Below are 22,059 nucleotides of genomic sequence, written 5' to 3'. Positions count from 1 at the left end.
AGTTGAGCAGCATAGCCAACAACAGAGCATCCCTTCCTGATGAGCTTAACGAATTCTATGCATGTTTTGAACAGACGGGGAGTGGATTGTCACTACCCACCCTGACAGCCTCCAATGTAACTGAACTCGTGGTCACTGAGGACGTAAATTAGTCTTCCGGAGAGTGAACATGACAAAAGCATCTGGCCCGGAAGGTGTCCCTGGCAGTGTGCTCAGATATTGTGCTGATCAGCTGGCAGAGGTACTTGCAGACATATTTAACCTCTCCCTGCTTCAATCTGAGGTTCCTACTTGTTTTAAGAAGACCGTTATCATCCCAGTACTGAAGAAAAACAAGGTAACATGCCTTAATGATTACTGACCAGTAGCTCTGACATCCACCATCATGAAGTGCTTCGAGAGCCTGGTCATGGTATGCATTAACTCCAGCCTCCCGGAAAACCTCGATCCACTGCAATTCGCCTAATGCCAAAACAGGTCTACAGTGGATGCCATCTACCCGGCCCTACACTCAGCTCTGGAGCATCTGGACAGTAAAGACACCTACGTTAGACTATTGTTTATTGACTACAGCTCTGCCTTCAATACTATAATTCCAAGCAAACTCATCACCAAACTCTGAGACCTGGGACTCAACACCTCCCTCTGCAACTGGATCCTTGACTTTTTGACCAACAGACCACAATCAGTGAGGATAGGCAACAACACCTCCAGCACGATTATTTTCAACACTGGTGTCCCACAAGGCTGCGTCCTCAGCCATTTACTCCCTATACACTCATGACTGTGTGGCCAGATTCTGCTCGCATTCCATCTACAAGTTTGCAGGTGATACCACCATAGTAGGCTATATCTCAAATAACATTGAGTTGGAGTACAGGAAGGAGATAGAGATCTTAGTGACATGGTGTCATGACAACAACCTTTCCCTCAATGTCAGCAAAACAAAAGAGCTGGTCATTGACTTCACGAAAGGGGGCAGTGTACGTGCACCTGTCTATATCAATGGTGCTGAGGTCAAGAGGGTTGACAGCTTCAAGTTCCTTGGAGTGAACATCACCAATAGCCTATCCTGATCCAACCACATAGACACCACAGCCAAGAAAGCTCACCAGTACCTCTACTTCCTCAGGAGGCTAAAGAAATTTGATATTTCCCCTTTGACACTCACCAACTTTTATCGATGCACCATAGAAAGTATCCCTATCTGGATGCAGCACAGCTTGGTATGGCAACTGCTCTGCCCGGGTCCGCAAGAAACTGCAGAGTTGTGGACAAAGCCCAGCACATCATGGAAACCAGCCTCTCCTCAGAGGACTCTGTCTCTACCCCTCGCTGCTTTGGTGAAGCAGCCAGCATAATTAAAGACCTGGGTCATTCTCTCTTCTCTTCTCCCCTCTCCCATCAGGCAGAAGATACAGGAGCCTGAGGGCACGTACCACCAGGCTCAAGGACAACTTCTATCCCACTGTGATAAGACTATTGAACTGTTCTCCTATACTATGAGATGGACTCTTGACCTCACAATTTACCTTGTTATGACCTTGCACCTTATAGTCTACCTGCAATGCACTTCCCTGTAGCTGTGACACTTTACTCTGTGTTACGTTATTGTTTTTACCCTGTACTACATCAATGCACTGTTTGACAATAATAAACCAATAATCTGGTGATCTAAATTCCATTATGGAAATGTTGTTGCAAGGATATTCAACATTTAGCAAGGATATGCAAAAAGAAAAACAAGATGGGTGCTGCTTTATTAAGAGGTAAGATCGGCATAGTGGTGAGAAACTATGGGTAATTAGAATCAGTTTGGAGCAAGCTAAATGGAGTCTCTTCACCTTCAACATATTTTGTTAACTGTTTTTCTTCCCACATATGCTGCTGAGTGCTTTCAACATTGAATTTATTTCAGATTTTCAGCATATGCAATTTTTAAATTTTCATTTACTGAAGAGACATATAATGTTGTCAGAGATAGCAGCAGGCTTGAAGACTGGGAGCATTTTAGAACTCTGCAGATGGTCAAGAAACAGATTTTTAAAAAGCAAGAAACCAAAATGGATCACAAGGCATTCTATGGGTGTGTAAAAATGTGGGTTCCTTATATTCTGAGACAGGAGAATAGAGAATGCGGAATAAGGAAATGGAGGACGACAAAAAAACCTGCCAGAAATAGCAGAGAACCTTGGGCCCAGTGTCTGTAGCAAGAAAATTGCTGGAATGCAAGTTCAGCTTGAAAATATTAGGACTAAACAGAATTAGCATGGACTTGTGAAACTATGTTTGACTATTCTGCTGGAATTCTATGAGGGTGTGATTAGTAGAATAGATCAGGGGATTCCAGTGCATATGGAGTACTGGATTTTCAGAAGGCTTTCAATAAGGTCCCACACAGGAGGTTTGACAGCAAGGTTAGAGTACATGAAACTGTGGGTAATATACTGGCATGGACTAAGAAATGGTTTAAACAGACAAAGCAAAGATTTGGAATAAACAGATCTGTTTCAGGTTGACAAGCTGTAACTAATGGGATACTACAAGAATCAGTGCTCGGGTCCCAATTGCACACAATCCACAAATAGAGTTCAGAAGAATGAATACAGATGTCATTGAAACTAATATACAGAACAGAATGCAAGCTGAAGCGTACATATGATCCACCCTGGAGCAGGTTGTTCAGCAATGTTAAGTACAGCTCAGAAGATGTAGAGACTGAATGCACTGCGTGAACATACACAAAGTTAAATTTTATTTGTGTAAACTGTTGATGGTTTGGACCAATTCATTACTTTGTTAGATAACAAAAAAGGTAGAAGCAGCGTGGTGTACTGCTTTTTACTATTTAATATAATTTTTACTATTTAATATACTATTTAATATTAAAACTAGACATAATTAAATCACACCATAATGAGATCATTCTTTACCTTAAGAATCCTTTCATAGTGAGAACCATACTAAAAAGCATACTATTAACCCTTACACTGCCAGTCGTTAACCCTTGTGTTCCCAGCTATCTTTCACATACCAAGTTTGTGAACCTTAAAGAACTAAGTCCATCATGTTCTGTGACCTTTGACACATTTTTGTACCAGGTACTTCAGTTAGCAGAGTTTGCAGAAATGGATAAACTCCACTTTAACTGCATAGTTCTAAAACTATAACACTTAGGGTAAGACAGGAATCTTGATCAAGTCGAGTGTTGTGCAGCTAATATGCAATTCATACATGTCCTGGTGTTTCTGTTAATGGTTACGTAATTGCCCAAAGACATGTTGTAGAACTAAGACGAGTTGTAAATAGCTCTTCCTTGAAAATGACTTTTTTTGGGGGAAAAAAAGCAGTGACTCTTGGTGCAATAGGTTTGTTTATTATTTAAAAGCATTGCAAACAAAGGCAATGCAGTCCAAATAGTCACAGTTAATAGCCACGACTAAGTATTGAAGCCATCGAGCACAGATCCCACGTATTGAAACCTCTACATAAGATGCTTAAAGGCAGTAACTAATGAGGGCCATAATGAATATGATATTAATTTGACAGTGTGTGTGAATTTGGGCATTCTTCTTTAGGTCCACTAGGGTCCTGGAAAAGTAGGAAGCAAGGTATGCTATACAAGATGATGTTTGGATCCAATCTCCTATTAAGGACCACATATAGCAGTGAAATGAATATAAAAAGAATTTGAAAAATTTGAACTCTGCTTTTCTATTTTGTCTACCCAAATGGATAACCTCACATTGTTCTGTATAATGAGGAACAAATGCAGACTGAGTCGGTAGTAAGGAAGGCAAACGCAATGTTATCATTCATTTCAAAAAGACTAGAATATAAAAGCAAGGATGTAAATGCTGAGGCTTTATAAAGACGTTGGTCAGACCACATTTGGAGTATCGTGAGCAGTTTTGGGCCCCATATCTACGGAAGGATGTGCTGGCATTGGAGAGGGTCCAGAGGAGGTTTAAGAGAATGATCCTGGGAATGGAAGGGTTAACTTATGAGGGGCATTTGACGGCTCTGGGCTTATACTCATTGGAGTTTAGAAGAATTGGGGGGGGGGGGGGGGTTCTCATTGAAACCTACTGAATATTGAAAGGCCTGGGATAGAGTGGACATGGAGAGGATGGTTTCCAGTTGTGGGAGAGTCTAGGACCAGAGGGCACAGCCTCTGAATAGAAGGATGTCCCTTTAGAACAGAGATGAGGATGAATTTCTTTAGCCAGAGGGTGGTGACTCTGTGGAATTCATTGCCACAGATGGCTGTGGAGGCCAAGTCATTGGGTATATTTAAAGCGGAGATTGATAGGTTCTTGATTAGTAAGGGCATCAAAGGTTATGGGGCAAAAAGCAGGAGAATGGGGTTGAGAGGAAAAAAATAAATCAGCCATGATCAAATAGCAGAGCAGACTCAAAGGGCCGAATGGCCTAATTCTGCTCCTATGTCTTATGATCTTATAATATTCTACCTACCATCTCCTTGTCCATTCACTTAAAGTGCCAATGTCCCCTAGACTGTTTGTGCATCATTCTCACAGCTCTCACTGCTACCAGGCTTTATATCAACTTGGATATGTGCACTTGGTGTCCTCGGCCAAGTCATCGATGATGATTGGGAAGTTCAAGCCCCAACACCGATCCCTGCAGCACCCTAATCAAAATCTCCGAATCAGAAAATTACAAGTACATTCTTACTCTGAACATTATCCAATTGTCAAACCATATCAGTACTTTAAACAAATTTAGTGTGCACAGTTTTGAGGAAAATAACTTCATGCAGAACCTTGTCAATATCCTTCTGGAAGTCCAAATGCTCTATTTCAAGTGGTTTGCTCTAATCTACTAGTTACAACCTTAAAAAAATCCTTTAATGGAATTATCAAACTTGATTTCATTTTCATAAATCCATACTGATACTTCCCAATCCCAATGTCGTTCAATTATCCTATTCCTTCATTAATAATAGATTCCAGCATTTTCCTTACCACTCAAGACCAGCTAACTGGTCTCTGTTCTCTACTTTTTTTCTTCTTCCTCCTTTTATTATATTTGTTACCTTCCAATCTGTGTAAACCTTCGAGGACTTGTGGATTTTTGAAAGATAATTACTGTGTGCATTTCTATAGTCACCTCCTTCAAAAAGGATGCAAATCATCAGATCCTAGGGTTTTGTCTTTCAGTCCCATTAACTTCTTTGATACTCCATTTTCTTTGTTCCTTGTTCATTCTAAAAACTTGCAGATAACCATTATTTCTAGGAGATTTTCTGTGCCTTCTTCCAAAAATGTAGATGAAATATTTTGCTCAATTTCTCTACCATTTCCTTATTCCTCAATATAATTTTGCTTGTCTCAGTCTGTAAGGGACCCAAAATTAAGTTTAGCTAATAGGTTCTTTTTGCATTATCTACAGAAAGTCTGTTTCTTGCTCACTCTTTCCACTTCCTTGTAATTTCTTGGTCCTTCTTTGCTGCATTCTGAAATGTTCCCATTCCTCAGGATGCTCCTCTTTTAGCAGCATCACTATAAGCTTTTTTTCTTTTATCTATTATCATTAACTTCTCTTGATAGCTCCAGCAGAAATATTTATCTTGTTTGTTTTAATCTTGTATATTTCCTTGTAAACTTTGTAGTAATTCTTTAGATGTCAGCCATTCATATCAATAGTCATTCCTTTTAATGTAGTTTCCCCAATCTATTAGAGCAAACTCACACTTCATGCCTTTGTAGCTTGCTTTACCTCAGATTTGAGAAACCAATTTCAGTTAGAATTAAATTACTTCCAATCTTGATATAAAATTCTATCATACTCTGATCACTGTTCCATAAAGGCCCTCTGATGTTCACAGCCTCAATTAACCCTTCTCTCAGTACACAATACAATACCCAAAATAGCTTTTTCCTCCTTGGTGCTTTCATAATAGTTACTGAGAAAATCATAAAAGTCCATGAATATTCATCCTCCAAACTATTACAAAGAATTCAGTTCATCCTCTTCATACGTTAACTATTACAGGTAACTTGGTTTACCCTATCTATTCTATTATTCTTGTTACAAGAACTTCTAATTTCATGATTTATGCTATATTCTACACAATAATTATTATTTGGGAGTTTATATACAACTCCCACCAATGTTTCCTGGTCCTTGCTGTTTCTCATCTCCACCCAAACTGACTCAACTTCTTGATTTTTTAAAGCCAAAATTTTCTCTTTACTTCCTTTATCCCAATCTTAAATATCCGGCCTTTTCTATTTTGCTTCTCTTTTCTAAAAGTATCTCGGGATGATTCAATTCTTAACTTTGGTCATTTTGAAACAATGTCTCTTTAACAACTATTAGATCATACTCATTTACTGCCATTTGTGATAATAATAATTACTTAGCTTCTGCAGAAACTGCTAAGCATTTTCAACATGTAGAAATCAAATCTCTTCTTCCAAACATCATAACTGGGATTAGTCAGAAGAAAAATCATTGAAACTTGATACTGAACCTCTATCAATGCTTTTCTAAAGCCAACCACTAGATGGTGTTCTACAGCAGTTGTGGCATAACTTGCTCAATACTTTGTTACCTCAAAATGGGTGGCCTGTTTCATTAATGTGGTTTAAAATATTTTCACCTTGCTTTGCAGTTCCTAGTTCATGCAAATAATGAAGTATGCAATGTTTCTAACTGGTATTGTTTGCAACCCAAGAAGTAACTCTTCAATTTCATATTTTCCAAGTTGACATATCAGTAAATAGTAAGCGAAATGTTGGCCTTTAACTCAAGGTGGTCAAAATCCCTCGAGTTAAAATAAAGTTGAGCCTTCATCCTGAGTTTGGCCTGAATTTAGGCACTGCAACTCAAAATAGTACTCTACAAATGCACCAGAATTTTACAAAAGCAGCAAAGAGAATGGTTGACACCTTTAACATAATCAGAATACAGGCAATCACCGGTTATGCAAGGATTCCATTCCTGGAAACTGTCCAGAAGCCAATTTCTTCACAAGTTACAAATGTTCATTTTCTGTAGCTACCCATATTGTATCGCTCTACATACACTTGAGATAAGATATCTTTATTAGTCACAGGTACATCGAAACACAGAGTGATCTTTTGCATAGAATGTTCTGGGGGCAGCCCGCAAGTGTCGCCACTCTTCCGGCGCCAACATAGCATGCCCACAACTTCCTAACCCGTACATCTTTAGAATGTGGGAGGAAACCGGAGCACAATCTTAGAATTAGAGGGTACAGGTTTAAAACAGAGACGAGGAGAGATTTCTTTAGCCAGAGGGTGGTGAATTTGTGGAATTCCTTGCCACATACAGCAGTGGAGGCCAGATCATTGGAGGCGTTTAAGGAAGAGATAGATAGCTATCTAAATAGTCGGGCTATCAAGGGATATGGGGATAAGGCCGGAAATTGGAGTTAGGTTTTGTTTTGCACCCACCCCACCCCCTCCAATTTCTCATTTTTCTTTTTTCCTTTTCTTTGGAGCAGACTCAATGGGCCAAATGGCCTACTTCTGCTCCCTTGTCTTGTGACCCAGAGGAAACCCACGCAGACATGGGGAGAACATACAAACTCCTTACAGACAGTGGCTGGAATTGAACCCGGGTCGCTGGCACTGTAATAGTGTTACACTAACCGCTACACTACCGTGCGTGCCCTCAGCATGATTCTTCCATTTCATTGAATAATCACTAACAGTACCCATAATTAAACTAATGAAATATACAAGGTATCCAGTCATTAATGAGTACCACACATTATATTATTAAAAGCGGCTTGAAAAATACTTTAAAAATGTATGGGAGAATTGGTGTGAAGTCGAATTTTTGTAAGTCAGGCCACTCATTACATGGGAAGCCCCTCCATCTGGGGAATTCATACATTGACGTATTAGGGGGAAAATGTAATGTTTAAACCACAGAACAGTTGCATCTCTCATTTCATTGGAAATTTGAATTTCTTGTTGGAATTTTACTGGCCTTACTTCAGTAGTTCCCTAACAATATTTCCAATTTGAATAAACATCATGTGAGAAAGTACATTTTGACAATATTATGCTGAGAATTATAAAATTAATTGACAGGAAAGATTTTATTAATAAAGTGCACTTTGTGATGTTTCCCTGTATGTTATGTGGATAATTCATACATATGTTAGAGCCAGCGTTGGTATAAAGATGAATTGCCAAGACTCAGAGACCCACAATTGCTTTAGAGTACCATAACTTTGCCAGAAGTGCAACAGAAGCCCTGTTTAAATGCACGATTTATAGCCTTGGAGCGGAGCAACTATGTGAAAATGCTGGCTCATTTTTATAGATTGAGTTACACAGCATAGAAACAAGCCCTTCAGCCCAATTCGTCAATGCCAACCAAGATGCCTATCTACACTAATCCCATTTGCCTGCATTTGGTCCATATCCCTCTAAAACTTTCCTATCCATGAACATATCTAAATGTCTTTTAAATGTTTTACTTGCCTCTACTCCTCCTCTGGCAGCTTGTTCTATATAACCTACCACACGGTGAGAAAAATTTTCCCCTCAGATTCCCTTAAAATGTTTTCCTACTCACCTTAAACCTCTGACCTCTAATTTTAGACTTCCCAGCCCATGGGTGAAGATCAAGACTATCTACCCTATTTATGCCCTTCATAATTTTATAAACCTCTACGGAGTCACCCCATCAGCCTCTTTCAGTCCAGGGAAAACAGTCCCAGCCTATCCAATCTCTCCTTATAATTCAAGCCCTCCAGTCCAGACATTGCACACGTGAACCTTTCCTGCATCCTTTCTAGCTTAATTACTTTGCCAAGTATTCAGGTAGTAACATTTTTGCGATTAAAAATATTCACTGTACTCTTTCATGATAAAATGTCTTAAGATGACAGCATCAACATTTCAAGCAACTCTATTACAGCTTTCCTAACATTTGCTGGCAAGTTGTGTATACAAGATATTGATTTAACCATTTTCATCAATTTATCAGTTTACTAAATCTATCCAGAATTTTGTAGCTATAACTGAACACTAGATTCAGCAAGAAGAAACCCAACTGCTGAATATCATGTTTAAAAGCACACGTGAATCATTAAACAAGTTCCAAATAAGAGCAATACTCCATTGAGTACAATTCCTGCAGCAAATACAGTTTCATATAATTTGTATTGGTTTCAAAAAGAAATCCTAATTAAGAACATAAGGAGTAGACAATTCAGTCCCTTGTGTGTGCTCCATCATTAAGATCATGGTTGTTCTTTTACCTCAGCACCACTTTCCCTTCATTAATCCCTTATCCCTTGATTCTTTTAATATCTAAGTCAATCTCTGATTTTAAAAAAAATTACAGCTGGTTAATACTTAAAAATAAATGTAATGAATTTAAACATCCTCACAGCAATACAGTCAGTCAATCATTGAAAAGAATTTGATCTCACTACTGGATCCATTAAGTAATATTTTAACAAAACCAGAACAACTTTTTCAGCAAATTTAACACTGAAAATAATTACTGAAAGAATCTGCCCAATTAAAATTCTAACTACAAAAGACACAACACTCTTAACAAGGATAAAGTAAAACATACCATTAACTGGATGAGTTGGTGTAAATTTTCTTTACTTAACGTGGACTCCAGTCCAAAGCACCATTTTCATGAGAAACTACTTCCATTCATGTAATGTAGAAGTATACTGCTAACTCACTAAGGCCAGGCTGTACTATGGGTCTTGGTTAACAGATATTGCTGTTATATTCCAACTCCATTTCGTCCTCTTAATCCTGCTGGGCTTAATATAGGGTGTCCAAATGAAAATAGTTGGGGAAAAAATATTCACAAAATATAGAATTCCACTTCAAACTGTTGCAGTGAAGTTCATTTGCAACTAAGTAACTTGCTTTAGGCCAGAAGCATAGTTTGCCTCTGCATTTCTTTTCCAGACTTGAGCTTCCTCTTTTACAGCTTTTCCCCTTCCATTCTCTGAACGTGAAAGGCAGCATTGAAATTGGCTGTCTGCTCACCAGGAGCAAGGCATGTGCATTTCCTGCTGAAAATGATCTCACGGACTCAGTTGGTTCAAAAACAACATGGTTAAATTGCTCTGAAGTCGACAATTTTGCCTGCATACCAGCTTGAGCCTTCAACTACTATCTGGCAGCTGCAGCTTATCAATACAGCATAGAAGACAAATACGCTGTGACCATGATTTAAATTTTCCAAAGCAGGATACCATTCTCTCCCAACCCACCCCCTGACCTCTTCTTTTCCATCAATGCCTAGATTACACAAAGAGATTGACGTACATTTTCCAACCAAAATATTAAACTTGAGAAATTAAGTTGTCCAAATGAGTAATCAATGCCTTGCCTTGTAGAAACCCCTGCTTTTTCAACAAATGGTAATTAAGCACAAGGAATAAAGACCCAAACTCAGCGAGTCGCACACAGGGAGGATGCTGACAGAAAAATAAACAGATGCTAAAAAAAATTCAGAAAGCACTACAGATCAGCCACTGTCTGCAGAATTAACAAGTGTAGTTGCTCGACTCTCCTCCCTCACGCACTGGATTTAGACAGACACCATAAAAGTTAGTGATCTGAAATTAATTTTGTTCATTAAATTTGTGATGTTAATTTATAAAATGCTTAATGTGCATTTTTGTATTAATAATATGTTGCTACTATAATTCTGAACTGCTACACTGAAAATGAACTACTCTCTATTGGGGGAAACAAGGTATTCAATACTATTTATTCCAATGTGAAGAGAAGCATTTTTTTTTAATGAAATCAACACCAGAAATATCATAATCCTGTGAACATTTTAAGTTAAGTTGTCCCCATTTGTTGCTCTTGCAAATAAAATCAAACTTGTCATTTATGCAAAGTTTCTTGTCCATATTCCCATGGTTTCTGGTGTGCAAGTTGTATTTAAGTGCTATACCAACATACCATTTATCATTAATTATTTAAACATTGTAGTCTAGCCATTCTTAAACTTCTTAATTACCACAAAATTTAAATCATGATTTTCCAAAATATATTGATCTCTGTGCAAACACACACTTGAAGATGACATTTTTGACTCTCTTAAAAAGATAGGCCAAATACATGGACAGAAAAATAAACAAATAGTTTGTGCTAACTCATTTTACCTTAAAATAATTTGGTGAATTTGAAGCAGTCAAAATATTCTGATGTTACTACAGCACTGCTGATAACTTGTGCAGTTGATACCTTCAATGTCACATTCCTGAGCAAGACATTATCTCTGCATGGGAATCATTTTCAATAAATATTTTTCCATACAGAACATAAATGTTTTTACTTAGTCACCTTCCTCTCTCCTCTCCAGCAAATGACAATTAAAATATAGACAAATAATTCATAAAGTTCACATGCCACGACAACAGCTTAAAATTTTGAATTCAGCTTTTAAAATATTCTGGATTTAGAAAACTGGCATCAGTACAAATAATCATGAAGCAATTAGTTTATCATGACTCAACAATACTTTGGTTTTTCTTTCCCCATCATTAAAAAAATTCTCCATCGATTGCTACTTCAAGCCAATCAGGAAACTATGAGTGAGCAATAATTGTTCTGTTTGCCAATAACAAGCAACACCAATATCCAAGAATGAATAATTAAGAGAGACCAACAATGGAACATGACATCACTGAATTTGTCCAAATCCTAAAATCAGTCAAACATTAAACATTCAAGCCAAGATGCCAACTATTCAAAAACACCTTATCTTAGTTTTAAAAAGTTTAAGTGAGAAGATGGAAAAATCGTGGATTATACTTTTCAATTTCAGTGATTTTGGCACTTCGTATCATCTTGAAATGCAACTCGAGACCAAAAGGCACAAGACAGTATTACCTCAGTTTGCACTACCACTCTGCACCATTCCATTGTTTTTGCACTTGTTGTTGTATTTATTTTTGAATTTATTGTTACCATGTTTGTTGTTTACTCTGAGCTGCAAGCAAGCAAGGAATTTCATTGCACCCTGGTATAAATCACAATAAACTAATCTAATCTTAACTTTGAAATGATATTTTCTCCTTTATTGGGAAGGCAACTGACTTTCAATTTGTACCACCTAAATGTTACAAGTGAAAAAACACAGCTAAAGAAAACTATTTCATTTGTACAGCCATGGTGCCACATAACAATCCCTCCATCTTTTGATGCCCAAAAAGCAATGGCCTATCAAACTTAAGAGCATTCAATCAATAAAAACTGCCCTGGTTGATTATTTTGTATATACTTAATTTTAACATGGAGTAGAAAGGATTTAATTCCTGAGTTGTACTACCATATTTTAAGAAAACTGTTTTTACTATTGCTGAGGGGCTGATGGAAGTTGCACTGACACATTGTTGAAATTCACAAACAACCAAACCCTATACCTTTAGGTAATGTCACAGAGGTTTTGATGGAAAGGAAGAGAAAGGGTCCAAGGTAGATCCTTGGACAAATCCAGAAAAAAAATGGCGAATGGGAAGTCACTTGGTTTGCAGTTCACTGTGAATAAGGTTACAAGAAGTAGTCAGTCTAGTCACATGAAAGAAAATAAAATAGTTCACTGAAGGTCACAAAGTCAGATTCAGAGAGCAGAGCGCTTTGTATGAAGGGAGTTGGTTTGGTGGGCAAACAGACCTGAGTAACAAACAAAAATGGTCTAAATCACCATAACAAAGTTTCCTACAGGATCCTTGCAGTTCTTGGAGGCAAGTTCATAGGGGCTTATTATATATTAGCTCTCTATCCCTACCCTCAAGTACAGATAGATATACTTCTGAACTTGTTTATTTTCAGAGTCATTAATTAAGCTCATATCCCTTTACCATATCATAATCTGTCAATTTAAAATGCTTCAATTACTTCTATTACAATTTAATTCTGAAATTCCATTAATCTTTTACTTCAAGCCCCTTTCCACGTCACTAAAATCTGTATCTTTTCCAGAGGAATCCATTCTACCATTTCTTCTCCATCTTCTACCTTAAAAAATAACAATTTATACAGCAATTCTAGCACCAGAAAAAAAAGTCCCCCAAACTACTTCACGGAAGAAAACAGGTAAAAATATTACCAGAAAAGGCTGCTGTTCTGGTTCTACTGCCTTTACTTGTTTGAATTTTGCATAACCAGAGCTTTGGAAAATAGTTTTCAATACTTTCATTGGCTTCAATGCATCAAAAATAACACTGAAACACAAGAGTCCATGATGTTAAAAATCAGAACAGGTGAGTAGCACCAAAGAGCTAAACCTGTGGCAAACGCTACAAACAATAGCAGAGTGATTTTTGGTATTCCAGTTTTTCAGATTTTCCTGAGTATTGGTCTGGCCTCTGTTTTGTTAGCTTCTCCTAATACAAACTAAAGACTTTGCATTTTCCTAAATTTGCATTTTAAATGTGCAAATTCACAAAAAGAAAAAAAAATATTTTGCAGGAGGAAGTCAACACATGCAAGGCTTTACTTAGTTATAATGAACTTCCTCCTTTTCGCTTCACCCAATTTCCAAGTAGTACTTCCTCCCTCCACTTCCCATCATAAACGACAGCAGACTGATTAAGTAGCAACTCTCCACGTCTTTCCTCAAATACAAAAGTTATAACTTAATCATAAAGTGCTGGAACATTTCTGGGTTTCAACGTTTCTTCTGTCCTTTTAGAGAAGGATAGTTTCTACGCAACCTCGCCTTACCTTATTCAAAACCAGAAACCCAACTGTCAATGTGAATGTGCCCTACTAATATCAAAATACATTTTAAAAGTCACAATACTTCTTCAAAATATACCAGTATTTTCAGAATGATGGACCTCTGCCAGCCTCCTTGATGCAACAGATCAGTTTCACAGAAAGCAATTCCAATTGCGATGATGCTCTTAATTTCCAATCTGGCTTCAAAATACAGAAGCAAGTAGAATCTTTTAAAAACAGGTTTCTACAGAACAACTACTTTTCTCCTATCACTTTTTATTTTAAAATGTTATAAGAATTTGCTGTGTGGAGTAGTGCTGTGCAGAACAGAAAAGCCCCACTGGAAAAATAGTGGGACTCTCCAATTGACCTTAACAACCCTTGATTTTAAGGATTGCAAGGGAAGATAAAAGAACAAATTCATCTAGAGTTCTGGATCCTGATTACTCAGCTGACTAAATGTATTCGATAAGATACGAGACTCTACCAGATAGCTAGGTCATAACTAATCTATAGCAGCAGATTACAGGTTGGCTGAACTGATTTCTCCTTGCTTGGAGGTTCACCCAAAGTATTTTGTAAGCACCAGCATAATGAGCTTTGCACTTGATTAACGGTATTCAGAGCTAAAACTTGCATATTGGAGGAAGTACAAGTTTGAAGGTAACTTCTTGTTTAAACTTAATACATTCATGATAATGTGAACTTCATGGAAAGTCTCTGAATTCATCTGAACATCCCTAAATGTTTCCTCAATTCAGGCAATTAACAGTTAATCATGTTAATGGGTCTGGAGTCACTTACAGGCCAAACCAGGTAAATAGAGTAGAGTAAATTTCCTTCCGTTAAGTATATTAGCGAACCAGATAGGTTTTTACAACAATCATGCAGCTTCATGGTTACCCTCACTGATACATAATTTTTATTCCAGATTTATTTTAGTACTCCGATTTATATTTCACAGTCACCATAGTGGTATCCGAACTTATGTACCTGGATCAATAGCCTAGGCCTCTGGATGCAAGTCCTTATGTTACCAGATGATAAAAGGTATACTGGTACCTCATGAACAATGAATCACACAAGAATATGTATGGAGAGACAGTCAGTGAAGATTGGTGTCAGGCAGGTTAAGGTGAGCCTCGCAGCTGCAGAGCTACAATATAGTCCATGGCTGGGGACTGGCACCAGCTGCTAACAAACTGACCAGATTCCAAGGTCTCTTTCATCACCTCCCAATGGATGTAATGGAAACTGCTGTCTCCCCCTCTCTTTCTTTGACTGCAAAGCTCTCCCCAGCCTGGTGATTCTTCTATGGTAATAAGCTCAACAGTGGTAACTGGCCTTTGAGCTTGTTTAGCCAAAAATGGAGATGGGAGACAGCAGCTTCCATTGCATGCAAAAGGAGGTGATAAGAGAGACCACTGGATCCAAATGGTGTGTCAACACATGGAAAAATTGCTGCCATACCCCAGCAATGGCCTGCACTCACCATGTCAGGCAGGGTGCAGCCCTGAGACCCATATCTCACCACTGAGCAACTGAACCATTTACATCAACCCACCTGAAATGAGATCTCAGAAACAGCCACTCCACATGGAGCAGTAGGTGATTCATTGCTTTGAGGGCACCTGTGGAAGACAGGGTTTTGTACCTTGCAACCTGAACAGTGTCTTTTCTTTTAAGAAAATCAGGCACCCTTTGGTGGTACTGGACAGACAAATTCTTCAGACTTTTAGATTTTTAGATATTTTCTTAAAATAGTAAAATAAATTTTCCAGTAAATGTGACAATTTTAAAATGGAGTATGGGAACAAAACCTGGTGAATTTAAAGGGAGTGCATGAAAAGGGGTTCCAGCGTATACAAAGCAAGTCTGCAAAATGGAGTCCCAGTGTGTAGAAAGGCAGCATGGGAAACAGGGCCCTGATGAGCCAGATGCCGTACCACCACGATTTATGAACAATCAAATTTCTGATTATTGGAAGTGTACTGGAAGTGCTAAAACTGTAGAATATGCTGAAGTGATGTTAGAAGTCAAAGTGTTGACCAAATGATGTCTAATGCACAAAACTGCACGAGGGCAGATATATTGATACAGAATTGAACTGAAGACAATGATGAAAATAAAAATAAATGGGCATGATATATTATTTTTTCTAGGTTCCCAATCTATGGTATGAAAAAATAGCTGAAGCAAATTGTTTACTAGATTAGATTCATGAAATCATTCACAATAAATCAAAACAGAGTGAAACAGATTACATGGCTCTGAGTTGGATGAGCATCTACATCATCGCGTATTATGGAACTAAAAGGATATGGGACCAGACTAGCAGATAATTATCTTTTAGATATTCATATGATCTATTGATCAGATGGAGTTCAGTTATGACACCAAACCAATAGCTCAATGACACATTGTTTAAACTCTTCTTTCCTTGAACCAAAGCAAAGTTCCAGTGCAAGTGCAAACCGAATTTAAACTAAAAAGTTGTTCTGGAGAAAATAGTAAATACAATTTAAACAAGTCTTTGGTAGCATGGGAAAATTAATCATATACAGTATTAGCCATACAAGAAACCATTTGTATGGATAAATATTACTGTCTGTAGCCATTTTTAAGGAATATTATTGTTCCTCATATATCCCTTTTCATATATACCAAAAGGGACCAATTAAATCATGTTGCAATATAGAAGACATTGTTGCAATTGGCATTAAAGATTAAAAACAAACTTCTGTTCCAACAGCAGACCACTTTACTCCTTAATCCTCTGCCTATTAGGAATACACACGAGTTTTTTCACCATTGAATATGATACCAATGGTTTCCACATTAAATATAAAAACGTAACAAAAGTGGGGATGATATACTTTCAATCTTGTTTCTCCATTTTTTCTCTAATAAGGTTCACTTCCTTATGTTTAGACTTCCACATTTAGTAGCTGATTCCACAAGTTGGCTCTCTTCAGGGTGCAGCACAGGAAATCTCAGGCCATGGGCATATGATTTTCTGTTCAATAAATTAATGAACAGAAAAATTGATTTTTTTTAAAAAAAAGTGTTCCTTGCAAGTGCAAATGCACATTAGGAGCACCCAACAGGCACAGACTCTACAATCCTCTCCATATTACACGAAAATGCAGTGACACTCAAGATAAGCAAAAACACATACCTTCAGAATGGAAAGACAACAGTATTGCTAAGTCACTATTCTGGTAACATTTTACACATTATTTCACCTCAAATATTAAGAGATAAGAATTCAGAGGGAACCAGTGGCGATATTGGCATCAGATAGCGTGGTGGTTAAGTGAGTGGACCTCTATCCAGAAAACTGGGACTACTGATCAAGGGTAAAAAAATTCTAACCCCTTCACAACATTAGGAAATTGAATTCAAATATTTAAGTATGAATCATACTATATTGGTGTAATAGTGTCACCTGGTTTGTTGCTGTCCCTGCCATCTTTACCTTATCTAGTCCATATACAACCCTGGACCCACCATTGTAATGGCCTCTAACTATCCTTTGAACTGACTAGCAAACCATTAAAGGACAATTTAGGGAAAGACAATAAATGCACTGGTATTGGTTGCAATATTCACATTTCATGTTCTAATTAATAAAGAAAAATAAATATTAAGCTCCTCTTTTCCTCTCTCCATGCTGCCTAATTTGAGTATTTACATATTCTTCTGTTTTCTGGGAGACAGTAAGCCATTGGCAAGGTGAATAGTAACACCAGACACATGGTGAATAGAATGGCACAGAGCCAGATGAAGGTAGTAAGTGAAGTGGCGAGGGCTGGCAAGCAGAGTGGTGAAAACTAGTTCACTATTGCCCTTAAACATGACCAAATATATCGGTATCTGATATGCATTTTAACTTAAAATGCATGTATTCTGAGTTTGCCATAGTTTGGACTGTACTTTGGGCCATTTCTGCAAAAAAAGTTGTGCCAGGATGTGTTAGCCAGATAAATAGCCATGGGATAAAGCAAGAAATTGAAGACACCTGGGAAAGGAAGTTAAACCTTGGCTGCTTTGTAGCAAGGAATTTGCATCAATAACAAGTAGTTAAAATTGAGCTATAAATCACCTATTAATGTAACTGAATGGCAAAAAAGACCAGCTGTTAGCAATGTGCTGCATTTCTCCAGCACAAAAACTTTAATTCAGTCATGACTCTATTTATTAATTTAAAAATCATATAGCCCACCTGGAAAAGATGACCAGGAAAAGACTAAAAGAACAATGGGAGCTAGGACAGAACTTAGCAAGGAGAGTTACGATTCTATTACAAAAATGGTCCATTTATAGATGTTTTCTTTTTAAAAGAGGATAACAGTGGGTATTTCAAAATCCTGGGAATACACTTGTTCCTTACTGTCACGAGTCTCAAAATCCAAACAATTGATGTCATTTGCACAATGAAAAATGCATAAATTACCTGCAACGTGGCAGAAACATTGATTCTTTGATAAATACGCATCCCGAAAGGAGGATATACCAGCAGGTTGCAATACTATCAGGGCTAAACAAAAAGGAGAAAACAGGTTAAAAGTACATTGTACAAAACAGCAAAAGGCAAAAACAATTCTGTAGCACGAATTGATAATGATATGAACAATCAATTAGAATCATCATTCTAGATAACTTTAAGGAGAATTGAATCATTGATATGGAATTGAATGAAAGAGCTTATCCAGTTTGCATTTCTACATTGACACACCAAGGAGAGATCTCCAACATTAGTGCACCATTCTCTATAGGAATGAAATTGCAACTACATTCCTACATGCATTCCACAGGACTCCCAGTATGCCTACAGCAACCACTCTTATAGTTTACCCTACTTTTAAAAACAGGGTTTTTGGGAGGATTTTTCCATATTTACCTTATTCCTTCATGAGATGGTAATTGGTTTATTATAGTTACATGTACTGAGATACAGTGAAAAGCTTTTGTTAGCATGCCATCCAGACAGATCATTCCATACACAAGTACATCATGGCAAGTACAAAAAGGAAAATAAAACAGAACTCAGAATATAAGTGTTACAGATGCAGTTACAGGGAAAGCGCAGTGCAGGTTATCAAAGAAAGTGCAAGGGCCATGAAGTAGATTGAGAAATCAAGAGTTCATCTTTATCACATGAAGTCTGTTTAAGAGTCTTATAACAGTGGGATAGAAGCTGTCCTTAAGCCTGATGGTACGTGTTCTCAAGTTTTATCTTCTGCCCGATGGAAGGGGGTAGAAGAGAGAATGACCAGGGAGGGAGGGATCATTGATTATGTTGGCTGCTTTCCTGAGGCAGCAGAAAGTGTAGACAAAGTCAATGGAGAGGAGGCTGGGCTTATTGCCGTCTTGGGCAGAGCAGCTGCCATACCAAGATAATGCATCCGCATAGGATGCTTTCTCTGGTGCATCTGTAAAAATTGGTGAGGGTCATCAGGGATGTACTGAATTTCCTTAGCCTTCCGAGGAAGTGGAGGCTCTGGTCTGCATTCTTGGCCATCACATTTACGTGGCTGGACCAGGATAAATTACTGGTGATATTTACACCTAGGAGGTGGAGATGGAGGTTCTCAACCATCTCCACCTCTGATACAGACACTAGTGTGTACTCCACCTGCTTCCTTAAGTCAATGGCCAGCTCTTTTGTTCTGCTGACATTGAGGGAGAAGCTGTTATCTTGACACAATGTCATTCAGCTCTCTACCTCCTTCCTGTACTCCATGTTGTTGTTGTTTGAGATCCGGCCCACCACGGTGGTGTCATCTGCAAACTCGTAAATGGAGTTAGAACAGAAACTCACAACAGAGTCATGAGTGTATAGGGAGCAAATAGGGCCGAGGATGCATCCTTGTGGTGCACCAGTATTGAGAATAATCGTGGCTATAGTGGTGGGTAGGGATGTCAAGTCCTAGGTCTAGGAGTTTGGAGATGAGTTTGTGGTACAGAAGGTGAAGCTACAGTCAATAAATAGAAGACTGATGCAGGCATCTTTGTTACCTAGCTGTTCCAGAGATGAACATAGGGCCAGGGAGATGCCATCTGCCATGGACCTATTTCGGCATTAGGCAAATTACAGTGGGTCAAGGTTGACTGGGAGGCTGGAGTTGATGTGTGTCATGGTCAGCCTCTCAAAGTACTTCATGATGATGATGGATGTCATAGGATATCACTGGCAGCACTGTCTGTCCTTCACTGTTCCTTGAATTGAGCAGCTTGCTATACTATTTCAAAGGACAGTTAAGAGCGAGTCACATTGGTGAATCAATATGAGACAGACTAGGGAAGGATGGCAGCTTTCCTTCAAAGAGACATTAAGGAACAAAATGGGTTTTTAACAACAATGCTATAGTCTCAGAGTCTTCATTAACGATACCACTCACATTTAACTTCTCTGTCACTCATGCCCTAGAATCAATAACCAATTCCTATGATTACGAGTATAATTATGTTACAATTGTACTACACTCCTATGATCTTGGTCATTCTTATGACAAAATACATTACATTAGAATGAACATCATGAACACCAAGGTAGAGCACTTTCCTCATAAATAGAAGGAGATCCCCAACCTTATTTCTCCAACTTTTAGGCTAATGTTCAATTTTTCTCTCCTTTCATCAATCCAAAAACTCATCATGCTTAAAAAACTTGAAGCCTTAAAATACACATTAAACATCAGCTGTCAACACAATCCTCAGTGTGGTGATACAAAATTCCACTGTATCAGTCTTGGATGACAATCCAAGATTTGTTTGTAAAAAAAAAAATTAGGACTGAGTGAATGCTGGCCAGGAATCACTTGAACTGAGTTGATACTTTGCAGACAACTGTAAGACAAATTCTACAGTGCTGTAATGTGCGAAGCCAACTAGTGGATGTATCCCTGCTGTTAATTTTACATCCATTGCTATTTCAAGATCAAGGATTTACCCAACCATTCACCCAGGAACCTAGAATGAGTACCTTGCACTGAAAGCATTAGCCTTTATTGGTGAACATTGAATAATTCAGCATTATTTACACTGTAACAACAAAACCAGTGGATGTTTCTATAAGAAACATTGCAACATGGAAGTAAATAGAGTTTAAAACTGACATGAACGCATGGAATGAAGTAAAAGTGACATTGAAAATACTTACTAGAACAAGACTTCATTGGCATCATGCTTTTCATAACGTACTGTTGTGCACATCAATCTGAAAGACAAGCATTGCCAAAGCAAACATTTAACATTATTCTCATGGAAGCACTACAACTAGCTGATAACATTTAAATCTCTTGGTTCTATAGGAAAATTAACTTTTAAACACCATAATTAAATTGATAAATGATTTCAAACTAAACTCAAGGTCAACAACCGAGGAAGTCCAAAAGATTACTGATGAATAAAACAATTTTTGTTTCTGATTGCAGTTCACTTCTATATTTCAGAATTAGTATTCATGGGTGAAACTTGGATATTCCAGACCTAGAAATATCCAGTCTGGAAGAAAACAAGATGGCTGACCAATAAGAATGATGCCATTTACTAAGCGATCCAAATATGTTGCTCTTGTTGCCTCAGAAGGCACCAGATATATTCCCAGCACCGCGTTTAGGATTTCATCCACAACCTCCAAACACCAATTTTCTTTTTCTTGAAACCAAAGTCAATGAAATCCCCCGTGTGGGATTTAAACCTTCAAGTTGCTGTAATCGCACATAGCTGGGCTACTGGATTGCAGAGCTAGTAAATCAATTTCCACATTTCTGTAAAAAAAAAACCCAGTTCCTAAACCTGCTTTATTAATAGTGAAACTTGAAGAGGGTCAAAAACAATTGAGACCAAGCTGATCATCCAATGGATGCACTACACAAAAGGGAATAGAAGATCACTCTTGGGGTTACTGTAATTAGTGGATCTGTGTGTAGGATAGTTATTAAAAGCAACAAACTGGTTACTCCAATGCTTCTAAGCGGATATTACTGAATTCCAGGGGTGTATCTCTGGCGAGTAGTTTCGCATTTGCTTAACGCAGTGACAATGCAGAAAACCAAAACAATCTATTTAAGCCAAATACAGATACATTAAATATGTATTGCAAACAGTTACAATTAAAGATCCAGAGTAAACTTACAAAACAAGAATAAACTTGCTGCATTTTATACTGCATGACTGTGCATGATTATAGACGTTACACCTGAACTCAAGAGGGACCAATGTCCTTGCAGGCAGGTTTGCTAGAGCTGTTGGGGAAGGTTTAAACTAGGTTGGCAGGGGGATGGGAACCAAGAGTGTTAGGTCAGACGATGGAGCAGTTGGTGTAAAGGTA

The 22,059-nt window shown here is 38.0% G+C and overlaps 1 protein-coding gene across 5 annotated transcripts in view; it reads right to left on the bottom strand.

The window, feature by feature from the left end:
* The window catches only part of rapgef6 (Rap guanine nucleotide exchange factor (GEF) 6), a 245,849-nt gene that overhangs the window by 154,250 nt on the left and 69,540 nt on the right, over positions 1-22,059 (bottom strand). For 4 of the 5 annotated variants that reach the window (XM_052013253.1, XM_052013254.1, XM_052013255.1 and 1 more), the window contains exons 3-4: positions 20,887-20,943; positions 18,178-18,261 (exon numbers count right to left, since the gene is read on the bottom strand). In XM_052013253.1, coding sequence (XP_051869213.1) covers positions 18,178-18,261; positions 20,887-20,943 — 141 coding nt within the window. Of the gene's footprint in view, positions 1-9,591; positions 9,706-18,177; positions 18,262-20,886; positions 20,944-22,059 lie in introns of those variants that run through there. The other variant, XM_052013256.1, reaches the window with a different exon arrangement.

This window comes from Pristis pectinata, chromosome 4 (genome assembly GCF_009764475.1).
Source record: "Pristis pectinata isolate sPriPec2 chromosome 4, sPriPec2.1.pri, whole genome shotgun sequence".
Classification (NCBI taxonomy): domain Eukaryota; kingdom Metazoa; phylum Chordata; class Chondrichthyes; order Rhinopristiformes; family Pristidae; genus Pristis; species Pristis pectinata.
Note: the sequence above shows the minus strand (reverse complement) of the source record. Positions and strands in the feature narration are given on the sequence as shown.